Source organism: Schistocerca americana, chromosome 2 (genome assembly GCF_021461395.2).
Source record: "Schistocerca americana isolate TAMUIC-IGC-003095 chromosome 2, iqSchAmer2.1, whole genome shotgun sequence".
Classification (NCBI taxonomy): domain Eukaryota; kingdom Metazoa; phylum Arthropoda; class Insecta; order Orthoptera; family Acrididae; genus Schistocerca; species Schistocerca americana.
In genome coordinates this window covers 573,372,427-573,386,714 of record NC_060120.1, presented here as the reverse complement: position 1 = coordinate 573,386,714, position 14,288 = coordinate 573,372,427, and the positions used below count along the sequence as shown (strand labels likewise).

General features: G+C 41.3%; 1 protein-coding gene across 1 annotated transcript in view; it reads right to left on the bottom strand.

Moving 5' to 3' along the window:
* The window catches only part of LOC124594191 (cytoplasmic dynein 2 heavy chain 1), a 786,854-nt gene that overhangs the window by 514,293 nt on the left and 258,273 nt on the right, over window positions 1-14,288 (bottom strand). Inside the window, exons 22-24 of the mRNA XM_047132551.1 lie at window positions 9,804-9,962; window positions 9,294-9,433; window positions 177-393 (exon numbers count right to left, since the gene is read on the bottom strand). Of these exons, the coding sequence (XP_046988507.1) occupies window positions 177-393; window positions 9,294-9,433; window positions 9,804-9,962 (516 nt within the window). The remainder of the gene's footprint in view (window positions 1-176; window positions 394-9,293; window positions 9,434-9,803; window positions 9,963-14,288) is intronic.

Here is a 14,288-nt window from a genome sequence, read left to right as displayed (position 1 = left end):
ATGGATTTTCAAATATTAAGAGAGACCCTGATGAGAAGAAAATGAACACAGCCACACAGTTTAACAGTGTCCATATTATTTTCTATAAATACTTCAAAAACTGTAACAAACTACCTACCATTCCAGGAAAATATTGTAAAAGTTCACTGTGTAGCAAATATAATTGTTATTCATACCTCTAAAAATGTGTTTAGACTGTTTTGGCAAAGAGACAGTTGATTACGCAGTCTTGCCAGCATGTGAGAGAGACCACGCACTTTACAGAGCATCACTACTCTGGGATCACGTGCTACATCTGACATGATCAAACGGAAGTCACGATCAACACGTTGAAAACGAGCCAAATCATGTGACAATGTTCCAGCACCAAATATGGGTTCCAAATATACCCATCTGTAATAAAGAATTTAATTATTTCAACCACCAGATATAATGGACAATATCTACACCTAAATAGACATATGATAATAAGGTCAAGGGACAAAGACTAGAGCTTAACTACTAATCAGTAAGCTAACTTATTAGAGTCACAGCACAGTTCCAGTGTTATGATGTAAAGTAGGAGCAAATCTGTTATAACATGAAATTAAAATACTGATTATTGAGTGAAATATGTTTCCAAGCATAAAACAGATTACGTAATGCTGCTCTTCATTTTGTACAATAAATCCAAGGAAAAGCTCTATGGCTCACATTCTTAGTATTGATTATAATAATCAGCAACAATTACGGTTACTATCCACTAGATTCATCTTATAATATCTAGACATTTTACAACTAGTTTTCACCTTATCCGAAACACTCCTCATCTTCCATCACTTTCTTTAAATATCTTTTGTCTACACAGACTTAAATCATTCTAATTAATGGGTAGGCTTGCAAGCATAAAAACATGTGGCATAAAATGCTGTATATTTTGACTGTGTTGACTTAGAAGCTTTAATTTCTTACACAATCAAGGGACCAAAGACTTTAATATTTGATGTGAATTTCAACTTGATACAGCTACCCATTCCTGAGAAGAAGGGGTCTTAACAGACAGAGAGACAGACAACAAAGTAATCATATCAGGCAGGCTGTTCAAAGTCAGCCCCATGGGGCACAGGCACCTAAGGGCACTCACAGACTCGCCCAGCGAGCAGGTGCTAGGGGATAGGCTGCCCGTAAGGGTCAATCTAACTGTGCGTATGCACTGCTGCATTATGTGCCTGTCGCTTAGTTACGTCTTGTGCTTTGTAGTGGACTTAGTGATGACAATGATTTCCAGAAGCAGCCCATTGCCTTTTTCACCAAGTTGGAAAGAACGGTTTTTGTTTGTTGAGAAAGATGGGTTGCCTCAGTGTCTTGTTGTGTCACAAAGAAGTATAAGATACAGCATCACTACATGTTTTCTCAATCAACTCAGTACGACGAGCCGGACAGTTGCGCTGAAGAACGAAGTTCAGCAACAGGTATATCTGAGGCAAAATAAGTACATAGATATAATTAATGAATACATACTTCTTCTACACACTCTGTATTTGTATTGATTTCATTATTACATATGTTTTGTGCTACTACTGTAGACTGAATTGATGTGGTGCTTCAAACAAGCTACAAAGTTGCAACAAGTGGACCACCATTCTCAATGGATCCCTTGGTGAAATCATGCTTGCTCACTGTTGTTGAGTGCTTAACGCCAGCAGATTTTATGAAATTTGATGGAGTTTGCCTCTCCAAGCAAACAGTATCTCACTGGATTCACAATACAAGCACAGATTTGGAAAATCAACTAAAACAGAAGTGCCAGACTTTTATAGCTTTTTTGTTAGCTCTTGACAAAGCTATAGATATCACAGACATTGCTCAGCTTGCTACATTGTGAGGGGTATTAATTTAGAATGACAGGTTTTCAAGGAGCTGCTAGACATGATACCGATGGAGTATACAACAAGTGAAGACATATTTGAGGTTGTTTGTGAGTCTGTAGAAAATAAGTGCTTGTCATGGGACAGGCTGTGTTCTATAGCAACAGACAGTGCACTGCAAATGGTTGCGAGCCAGCAAGGTTTTTTGACTCGTCTGAAGGAAAACATAAAGATGGAATTTCAGAAAGAAATATCAAGCCTACAATATTTTGTGCACCAGGAAGCCCATTGTGCTAAAAGTGTGAAATGTGCTGACATTGTGAAGTTCAAGGTGAAGTGTGTAAATTTTGTAAGGCTCCACAGTGTCAACCACTGTCAGTTCAAAGGCTCTTTGCATGACCTGAAAGCAGCCTACGCTGACATTCCTTATCACTCCACATTACAGTGGCTTAGTGGAGGCAAAGTTCTCATTGTATTTTCCACAGTTTGGGAAGAAATTGCATTATTTATGGAAATGAAAGGAGAGAGGCAACCATCACTCAGCGATGAGAAATGGGTAGAAGACCTGGCCTTCCTAACTGACATTACAAGACATTTAAACAGCTTAAATACCGTATTTACTTGAATCTAAGCCACACTCGAATCTAAGCCGCACCTGAAAAATGAGACTCGAAATAAAGGAAAAAAAAATTTCCCGAATCTAAGCTGCACCTGAAATCTGAGACTCGAAATTCAAGGGGAGAGAAAAGTTTTAGGCCGCACCTCCAAATCGAAACAAAGTTGGTCCATTCTAATATGAGACACAATTTAGGTATAATGAATGACGATACAGCTACAGTAGTTTGGTTCGAGTCGTAAGCTTAGCAGTTAAGCTTTACCACGTAGCCATTGCTATGCGTCAGGCGTTCCGTCCGTATTTATACGGGTACCCTTCCTTTTTCACGTGCTTCGTCTGGTTTGGATCGATTGCTTTTTTTGCTTTGATCTGATAAGTGCCGTTTTCTTTGTTATAGGTATTTATGTCACTCTAAGCTGGAAATGCATTACTGTGCTGTGTCATACATTGTTTGTCGCATTCTGATAGTGCGTGTTTACGGCCTGTCGCCACTCGCGGCATGGCTTGCTTTTGTGCGTGCTACCGCCGCTTACAATTAAAAAACAAGAGAGAGGAATCGTCTCATTAGCGAAACAATGGCAAGAGACTGCTATTTGTTGTTACTTACACTGCTGCTTTCTTTGATAATGATCAACAAGAACCAAATAATAGACTGCGTATGATAGAACATGTTCTGAACAAGAGTTAGGCGAAAATTTTTCCCCGTTTGAAAATCTTTGCGGCCGCTTCTTTAGTACGTCAAATTCTGCACAGAAATTAGAGTCGTCTTAGATTTAAAAATCTAGTCAGTTGCCGTGCTTCATTTCTGACTGTATCACTATTAGGCATAAGAATAATATATAAACATGACACGATACGTATATTCTTCTGCGTTTGCTGTTGTCTCTAGTTTCGTAGTTGATTAGGCAGACAGGATTTAAATGAGATAGCAGGAAACACGAAAGCATACATGGTAAAATGTTTATATTCGTATTACTCTTATGGTGAAGAGAATACTGCATGTGATTCACATTTCATCAGGTTCCTATTAGCAACCATCTCTTCTCACAGGTAGGAAAAAATTCAGAACTTAGAGTTGGCCATATTGACAAACATCTCAAACAGTCTTGCCAGTCGGATTTTCGCAGTACATTGAAATTCTGCTACATTCGAAGATGAACAATTCGGAATTTGTATTATTTCGTTGGATAATGTATGAAAATGCAGTGGTCGAAACTCGGGGCGGAGAAAAAAAGCTCATCTTCCATCTCTCTCTTTTTTTTTTTTTTTTTTTTTTTTTTTTTAATTTATTTACTGACGCATTGGTTTTGGCGCCAGTATTTATCTTTGTGCCTACAAAGCATGCCTGTGTAGCGCTACATATATTCGACGGCAGAAGTTAGTTGTGATGGCACCTACCAACATTTTTCAGAACTTCCACTTGCTTTGCACTCGATTCTAAGCTGCAGGCGGTTTTTTGGATTACAAAAACCGGAAAAAAAGTGCGGCTTAAATTCGAGTAAATACGGTATGTCATTTCAAGGAAAGGATTTATTAATTGTTAATATATGTGATAAAATTAATGCATTAATCCACAAACTTCATCTATCTCAAAGGCAACTTGGTAGTGGAAATTTAACATTTTTTAAATGTTTTCCATCCCTCCAATTCCCAGAAGACATAAGTTTTGGTGATTAGCAACAAATAATCGTACAACTTCGTCAAAGTTTTGAGGTGAGGTTTGAGGACATGCAATTCTTAAAAAATGAGTTAAAACTATTTCATACTCTAGTTTCAGTTGTACCAGATACTGTTCCTTCAGAAATGCAATTAGAACTAACAGATTTGCAAAGTAGCACACTGGTTAAAAACAGATATTACAACACTACACGTGTGGTAAGGTGGTATCACAATCATCTTGCAGCAAACTTTCCCAAATTACACAGGGATGTATCTGACATCATATTTGTGTTTGGCTCAACATATGGTTGAGAACAACTGTTTTCTGCAATGAAGAGAGCAAAAGCTGCAGAAAGGTTCCAGCTGCATGACCCATCACTTACAGAGTGCTCTGTGTCTTGCTGCAGCTTGAGAACTGACACTCATTATTTCATTACTCATGAACAGACAGAAATGTATTTCGTAAACTAAAAAAAGTTCATACTTTTAGCTCATATTAATGTTTTTTGTTAGTTACAATAAGTCACTCTCTATTGCATTGTACATGGTCTCCTCCCTAGCCAGTGTTTTGTGCACAGTGGTGCAAGTAACCTGTTTGCCCAGCTCTGTGCACCTGTGACATTGTGCGCACGCTGTTTACTCAGTCCTCCACACCAGTACCTGCAGGCAATTAGCTGCTCACAGCCTGCTACAAGGATTCCATTTTTACCAATGAGGTACGGAATCACAAAAACATGACTCACACCTTCTGTTTTTGGATTCATTGTTTGAAACATAATCACAGGCGCAAAAAGATGAGGTTGAGGGCAGAAGTATTAACACTTTGGAGACCAAGTCAAAGTATAGTTCAGGCTACAGCTCTGTGTCAAAAAAAAAGGAGTCGGGCTGAAATTTTCTTGATGCATGAGCCAACTATCGCTCAAAAACTCATTTCATGTGAGCACAATGTATAAACATCTTCCTACCTGTTCCTTTACTGGTGCTGTCTCCTGTTGTGCTGTCTCCTCTTGTCAATTTCTAGAATTACATCGAAAGATACATTGGCAAATGTAACAAGGCCTGTCACAAATGGCTGAGTCGATTTGATCACATTGATGTAATTTCGGTGTGTACTCAATTTAGTTTTTCAGTTTTCTATAATTATCCTACAAATGTGTCACATTTGTTGATTGAGCAGGTAAGTTTGGAAGGTCAAGAGGAAGAAATTGCTCAATAACACAACTCACACTTTTTCTTGGGAGAATAATTATACACACATCAAAACAAGTTTAGCATCATCTTGGTTCCGAGAGTTCTGTAATCTGTACAGAAAATTGGAATAGAGATCAACATAAATGTCATTTCTGCCCTTTTTATTGATCGTGATAACCACACACTGCATGTTGTGCTACCCTACAGCGAGACCTTCAGTGGTGGTGGTCCAGATTGCTGTACACACCGGTACCTCTAATACCCAGTAGCATGTCCTCTTGCATTGATGCATGCCTGTGTCTGTCATGGCATACTATCCACAAGTTCATCAAGGCACTGTTGGTCCAGATTGTCCCACTCCTCAATGGCGATTCAACGTAGATCCCTCAGAGTGGTTGGTAGGTCATGTCATCCATAAACAGCCCTTTTCAATCTATCCCGGGCATGTTCAATAGGGTTTATGTCTGGAGAACATGCTGGACACTCTAGTCAAGCGATATTGTTATCCTGAAGGATGTCATTCACAAGATGTGCACAATGGGGGTGTGAATTGTCACCCATGAAGTTGAATACCTTGCCAATATGCTGCTGATATGGTTACTCTATCAGTCGGAGGATGGCATTTATGTATCGTACAGCCAATATGGTGCCTTCCATGACCACCAGCATTGGCCCCACATGATGCCACCCCAAAACAGCAGGGAACCTCCATCTTGTTGCACTTGCTGGACAGTGTGTCTAAGGTGTTCGGCCTGACAGGGTTGCCTCCAAACATGTCTCCAACGATTGTCTGGTTGAAGGCATAAGTGACACTCATCAGTGAAGAGAATGTGATGCCAATCCATAGCGGTCCATTCGGCATGTTGTTTGGCCCATGTGTACCAAGCTGCATGGTGCCATGGTTGCATAGGTGGACCTCGCCATGGATGTCAGGAGTGATTGGTTGGTTGTTTTGGGGAAGGAGACCAGACAGCGTGGTCATCGGTCTCATCGGATTAGGGAAGGATGGGGAAGGAAGTCAGCCGTGCCCTTTCAGAGGAACCATCCCGGCATTTGCCTGGAGTGATTTAGGGAAATCACGGAAAACCTTAGTCAGGATGGTCGGACGCGGGATTGAACCGTCGTCCTCCCGAATGCGAGTCCAGTGTCTAACCACTGCGCCACCTCGCTCGGTAGTCAGGAGTGAAGTTGGGCATCATGCAGCCTATTGTGCACAGTTTGAGTCGTAACATGACATCCTGTGGCTGCACGGAAAGGATTATTCAACATGGTGGCGTTGCTGTCAGGGTTCCTCCGAGCCATAATCTGTCATAGCAGTCATCCACTGCAGTAGTAGCCCTTGGGCAGCCTGAGTGAGGGATGTCATCAACAGTTCCTGTCTCTCTGTATCTTCTCCATGTCTGTACAACATCACTTTGGTACAATCTGAGACACATGGACACTTCCCTTGTTGAGAGCCCTTCCTGGCACAAAGTAACAATGTGGACACAATCGAACCGTGGTATTGATCGTCTACACACAGTTGAACTACAGACAACATGAGCCGTATACTTCCTTCCTGGTGGAATGACTGGAACTGATCGGCTGTCGGATCCCCTCCATCTAATAGGTACTGCTCATGCATAATTGTTTACATCTTTGGGCAGATTTAGTGACATTTCTGAAGAGTCAAAGGGACTGTGTCTGTGATACAATATCCACAGTCAACGTCTGTCTTCAGGAGCTCTGGGAACAGGGGTGATGCAAAACTTTTTTTGATGTGTGTTCTTTGTGTCATCATTGTTTTAAAGCTTATAATCTCACAAACAACTATAACAAAGATTAAAATAAATATTTAAGCTTAGTTACTTTTAACATGTATTACTCTTTAAGAGACATCAATTACATATGTGCCAGAAACACTGTAAACAATAGGATAAATGCTCAGTTTCTTAGGCTCAATAATTTTCTGAGTGGGTGGTCTCCAATGTGTTAAGGGTACAAAGGATGTGATGTGTGGACAAATCTCATATGTACAGCTCATGAAAGCTGTTGTTTGGGGGTCCAGTTGCCATGAGAGTTGTAAATTATCCACTGAAATCAAGCATTTTATGCCACTGCATGGTCAACTCTGCTCCTGAGCATGGTTTTGCAATGGCTATTCATTTGGGTGAACAGCTGATTGTTGGTCATTCCTACACAAAATGCCATACAGGAATTGAGTAGGACTGGTATATGAAATGGCTGCTTTCATAGGTGACCCTCTGTCCGATGATAAGCCTGTATAGGAGAGAGGGGATGTCGCGTAAGGATACAATAGGAAATTGAATAGATAGCATGGGGATTACCACTTTGGATGGGGTGAGAAGGACTGTGGGCAGGATATTCCTCACTTCTGGGCATGACAAAAATCAAAGAATATGCTTCAGATATTCCAGACCAGGATGCTGTAGGATCATAATGTGGCTACTTCTCTGCAGCTGGTTTTTGTGGGTGCTTGGAGGACTAGAGGTGTCTGTGGATATGCTGTGGGAAACCTTTTTATGGATTTGGTTTGGGGCACAGCGACGTTTTATGGAAGCCTTACTGAGGTTTACGTAGCACCAAACTTGATACCCACAGTTGTACATCACATCAGAAGAAGAGATAGTTGTAAGCACTTCTCTACACCCTCCCTTCACAGCTAAGTTATTGAGCCAAGTCCCATCATGGAACTTGCTATTGTCCTTGACAAACTACTTCCATTTGCTGAGGTCTATGGTTATTTCCTCCCTTTTTGTGACAGTCTACATTAAAAACATTCGTTCAAGCACAATGTGGGACTTCCAGGTGGTCTCTTGGAAAGTGCTATCTCACTTAATACTGTGCATCATGGAAGATATAAATAAATAAAATGTCATGTGGCTAGGGCTTCCCGTTGGGTAGACAGTTCCCCAGTTGCAAGTCTTTCGATTTGACGCCACTTCGGTGACTTGTGCGTCGATGCGGGTGAAAATGATGATGATTAGGACAACACAACACCCAGTCCCTGAGCGGAGAAAATCTCCAACACAGCCGGGAATCGAACCCGGGCCCTTAGGATTGACATTCTGTCGCACTTACCCCTCAGCTACTGGAAGCAGTCATCATGGAAGATGAGCAGGGTCCATATGATGTAAGTGTCCTAGACATTGCAGGTGATGTTCCTTGACAGTGTAAACTGAGTGTCCATTGTTATTCCACCTAAAATGTGGTAAGCCATACATCAGGAATACTGTGCAAACAGTTGAGGAAATGAGCCAGAAGCAGACGAGACACAATGAACTCAACCAACTCACAAAAAAAATGTTGCAAAGTTACAAAGGACTCCATGAAATATGAACAATCAGAAGTACTTGAACAAATCTTGTCTTTTGGGACTGTCTCTTAAGGGGGGCTGTTGAAACAGGAATTGCCAAAAGCCTGAATAATAGGGGCAGTGACTTCACTTTCAGTGAAGTGTGGGACCTATTGATTAGTCAACTGAAGTCCCAACACTGGCTAAGAGTGATATGCACACTTGACGATGGTGGCAAAGCACTGAGGGACTGGAATTCATTCCCAACATCTGATAATCATGAGTACTCACCATCCAATGAGTACACTCCATCCAATGCTGCCTGCAGCTAGGTAATGGGGAAGGTGTACAGAACAGTAATAGAGTAAAGAAAGCACTATTTTGAAAAGAAGTTTATTCTTGAGGTAGCACTTAATGCCGGCAAGGCATGCTGTCAAACCATCATGCTTTGAGAATGATTGCACATGGCTGGACACCTGAGAGCAATACAAACAGTTGATTTAGAGGAAAGCTTGAGATATTACTAATTTGGGTGATCATGTTCAACATACATGACAATTGGTGGAAATTAAAATCTTAGCTAATAAACATACTGACAGCCATAAGTGGTAAGTATCATGTTCAAAAATATTCTGAGTACTTCATTATAGCATGGAACCATTTATTTTAAAAAGATTATACATACTTGCGTTGTATATGAGCTAAGCTGTTTAAATATTCATCCAACTCTGTTAATCTTCTTTCCCAGATAGATGCACGATCTGTGAAGCTGCTGTAGTTTGGAGAGTTCTTGATAGACTGAAGAAGGCACTGGTTATCACCTATCTGTAGAAATAACAAAACGGATTTAAGGGATTCAAGCATACACCTGTCTTGAGGTGCAAATTACTAGATACATAATGTATGTAATAAAAAGAGAACAAGTGATCTAGACATGGGAGAACCAGCAACATAACTAGTGGAGGATGACGACAGAAACCTCTTGGTGTACAGGATGTTGGAGAGGGAAGATAAGCCATTTCACAGGAGTGTTTTAATAATCACACACACACACACACACACACACACACACACACACACACACACACACCACCTGTGATAACTTGGGCAAGCGGCAGCTGTGCTGCAACACACTCAGAAATGTAAGTTGTCAATTTACGGTGTATCTGCAAAGACAAGTGAAGATAAAATTTACCTTATTTAATATATCCTTGAAATCCTTTATTAATGTTACAATCTGTCCTTGTGAATCAGCATGTTCAATGAGTGAGAATCTTGCTTCAACTTCCCAAACATCAAGTTCTCCCAAAGCTTTTCTGATGGCAATTTCACTTGCTGCTCTGTTATTCAGCTCCTTAAAGAGTGATACATATATGTAAGAAATCAACACACAAACCAGTAAGTCATGTGACTAAAATGTCAGATTGTGTTACAGACAATTATCTCTGTTAACCCAGACCTTAATTTATGTTTCAAATATCTGAACTTTTCTTTCTTATCGCCTTAGTTGTCTACTACCACATGGTCTACAAGACTACTTTCTATGTTTCCAAAACTAAATATATAGCAAAAATGGGCCTAACCGGCACAATGGGGGCACTTAATCCATATATATTATAAAAATTCATGTGTGTGTGTGTGTGTGTGTGTGTGTGTTTGTTTTTCCACATCTCCTCCTAAACCACTGGTCTCTAGAAGAGCATAGCATTCCAAAAGATTAGAAAAGTGCACAGCTCATACCCGTTTTCAAGAAGGGACATCGAACAGATGTGCAGAACTATAGACCTATATCTCTAACATCCATCAGTTGTAGAATTTTCGAACACGTATTATGTTCGAGTATAATGACTTTTCTGGAGACTAGAAATCTACTCTGTAGGAATCAGCATGGGTTTCAAAAAAGATGATTGTGTGAAACCCAGCTTGCGCTATTCATCCACGAGACTCAGAGGGCCATAGACACAGGTTCCCAGGTAGATGCCATGTTTCTTGAATTCCGCAAGGCATTTGATACAGTTCCCCCCACAGTCATTTAATGAACAAAGTAAGAGCATATGGACTATCAGACTAATTGTGCGATTGGATTGAAGAGTTCCTAGATAACAGAATGCAGCATGTAATTCTCAATGGAGAGGAGTATTCCAAAGTAAGACTGATTTCAGGTACGGGAGTTTTGTAGGACCGTTGCTATTCACAATATATATAAATGACCTTGTGGATAACATCGGAAGTTCGCTCAGGCTTTTTGCGGATGATGGTGAAGTATATAGGAAGGTTGTAGCAATGGGAAATTGTACTGAAATGCAGGAGGATCTGCAACGAATAGACACATGGCGCAGAGAATGGCAACTGAATCTCAATGTAGACAAGCGTAATGTGTTGTGAAAACATAGAAAGAAAGATCCTTTATCATTTAGCTACAATATAGCAGGTCAGCGACTGGAAGCAGTTATTTCCATAAATTATCTGGGAGTAGGAGTGATTTAAAATGGAATGACCATATAAAAAGCAGATGCCAGACTGAGATTCATTGGAAGAATCCTAAGGAAATGCAGTCCGAAAACAAAGGAAGTAGGTTACAGTACACTTGTTCGCCCACTGCTTGAATACTGCTCACCAGTGTGGGATCTGTACCAGGTAGGGTTGATGGAAGAGACAGAGAAGATCCAACGGAGAGCAGCGTGCTTCGTTACAGGATCATTTAATAATCGCAAAAGTGTTACAGAGATGATAGATAAACTCCAGTGGAAGACTCTGCAAGAGAGATGCTCAGTAGCTCAGTACGGGTTTTTGTTGAAGTTTCCACAACACACCTTCACTGAGGAGTCACGCAGTATATTTCTCCCTCTTACGTGTATCTCGCGAAGAGACCATGAGGATAAAATCAGAGAGATTAGAGCCCACACCGAGGCATACCAACAATCTTTCTTTCCATGAGCAATACAAAACTGGAATAGAAGGGAGAACCGATAGAATTACTCAAGGTACCCTCCACCACACACCGTTGGGTGGCTTGTGGAGTATAGATGTAGATATAGATATAGAACTTATCCCTTATTGTCAGGCAACAATTACTGTGGGAGTAAGAACCACCTGCCTGTCATAGTTCTGGAGATATGATGTCATAAACAATGAGATGCATGAAAGTCTGCCACTACGTGCATAATGTTTCAATTCACTACTTCTGTGCTACTAACTCTATTCGCAATAAATTTCAAAGACAGTATCCACATACACTGATAAATGTGTCTACAAAATTATATCATGGTACCACACACAGCTCAGGAGATATTATGTCATAAATACTGAGATATTTGAAAAATTTCTGCATTTTGCATAACTAAATTTGTTGGTTTTTTTGTTACTGCATCCATTCACAACAGATTTTACAGACAGTATCCACATATGCTGCTGAATGTACTTATGCTGAAAACGAGAGAAGTAAAATGACTGTGGGTGCATTGGTGGAATAGAGGGCTGTGTAGTGCTGGAGTGGGAATAGGGAAGGGGATAGACAAGTGAAGGACAATGACTGATGAAGGCTGAGACCATGAGGGTTAAAGGCACACATGATATACAGCAGGTAGAGCTACCACCAGTGTAATTCACAAAAGCCGGGATTGGTAGGAAGGATCCTTTGATGGAATATGTGATCCTTGTGACCAGACTGGAGTAGGTGGTGGTGGAAGAATGTATGGAACACGTCTTCCATCTATGTCTGTTACAGGGATATGAGCCATGAGGCACCGTTGGGTGGCTTGCGGAGTATCAATGTAGATGTAGATGTAGATGTAGAACAGACGTTGTGTAGGGATGGACAAGGATATTATGTAGGTTGGGTGGGAAACACAGTACCACTGTGGAAGGGGTGGGAAGGGTAGTGGGTAGGAGATTCCTCATTTCAGGTAGCGACGAGAGGAAGTCAAAACCTTGGCGGAGAATGTAATTCAGTTGCTCCAGTCCTGGGTGGTGCTGAGTCATGAGGAGGATGCTCCACTGTGGCCAGGAAATGGGGCTTTGGGAGTTAGGGGGGGGGGGGGGTGACTGGAGAAATAAGGCACAGGAGATCTGTTGCTCTACAAGGTTGGGATGGTAATTACGTTCTGTGAAGGTGTCAGTGAAACACTCAGTATATTTTGGGAAAGACTGCTCGCCACCATAGATGTGGCGGCCACGGGTGGCCATGCTTGTATGGAAGGGACTTCTTGGTAACGAATGGGTGGCAGCTGTCAAGGTGGAGGTACTGCTGATGGCTGGTAGATGTGATAAGGATGGAGGTGTTGATGTAGCCGTCTATGAGTTGGAGGTCAACTTCAAAGAAGGTGGCTTATTGAGTTGAGGAGTACCAGGTGAAGTGAATAGGGGAGAATGTGATGAGGTTCAGGAGGAATGTGAATAAGGTGTAAACACACTCGATCCAGACACGAAATGCCATCAGTGAACCTGAACAAAGTGAGGGGTTTGGGATTCTGGCTGGTTAGAAAGGATTGCTCTAGATGGCCCACGAATAGGCTGGCATAGGGTGGTTCCATGCAGGTGCCCACTGTCATACCCCAGTTCTGTTTGTAGGTGAAGCCTTCAAAGAAGAAGTAATTGTAGGTGAGGATATAGTTGGTCATCGTAATCAGGAAGAAAGTTGTAGGTGTTGGATCCATCAGGTGTTGGGAAAGGTAGTGTTCAATACTGGAAAGGCCATGGGAATTTGGGATGTTACTGTAAAGGGAGGTGGCATCAATAGTGAAGAGCAGGGCACCATGTGGTAAAGGAACAGGAATCGTGGTGAGTTGGTGAAGGAAATGGCTCATAACTTTTTTTTAGGAGAGTAGGCTGTGGATAACAGGCTGAAGGTGTTGGTCTATGAGAGCAGAGATTCTCTCAGTTGGGGCACAGTAACTGGCCACAATGGGGTGTCATGTATGGTTGATGTTATGGATTTTAGGAAGCATGAGCAGGGAGTGGTAGGGATGATGAGAGAGATAGATTTTATGGAGAGGTTCTCGTATTGACCTAAGGATTTGAAGAGAGACTGGATGTCCTGCTGGATTTCTGGAATGGGGTCACTGTGACAGGGTTTGTAACGTGATGAACGTAACAGGTTATGGAGTCCTTCTGCAGGTAATCCTTGCAGTTCAAAACAACAGTAGTGGAACCTGCATCAGCAGGTAAGATTATAATGTCGGGATCAGTATTTGGTTATGGATTGTTGTTCTTTCTGTGGATGTAAGATTATCTTGCATGTTGAGGTATTTGGGGAATGATGCTGTGGCTAGGTTCAAGGTTAAGAAACTCAGGAAGTTAACAAGAGGTGATTTTGAGGCAGTGGAGGTTTATCACAGTTGAATGGAGGAGTGACTGCAGTAAAGCAGGGTTCAATATTGATCTTTGGTTCAGTGTGACTAGTACAATTGCTGGTGAAAAAGTGTATGGACTGGGAGAAGGAGGAGGGTGTTTAACAAGTTCTGCATACTTGAATTTGGGAGTGGGGTGAAAGGTATGGCCTTTGGACAGGACTAAAACTTCTGCAGAGCTAATGCTTTTGAACCAAAAGTGCATGACTGTGTTTCGGGTCTGTTTAGATTCTGGATTCTGTATGGTGGTGGGACAAAGTTTTTGATTAGATTAGATTAGATTTACTTTCTCATTCCAATTGACCTTTACTGAGGAGGTCCTCCAAGATGTA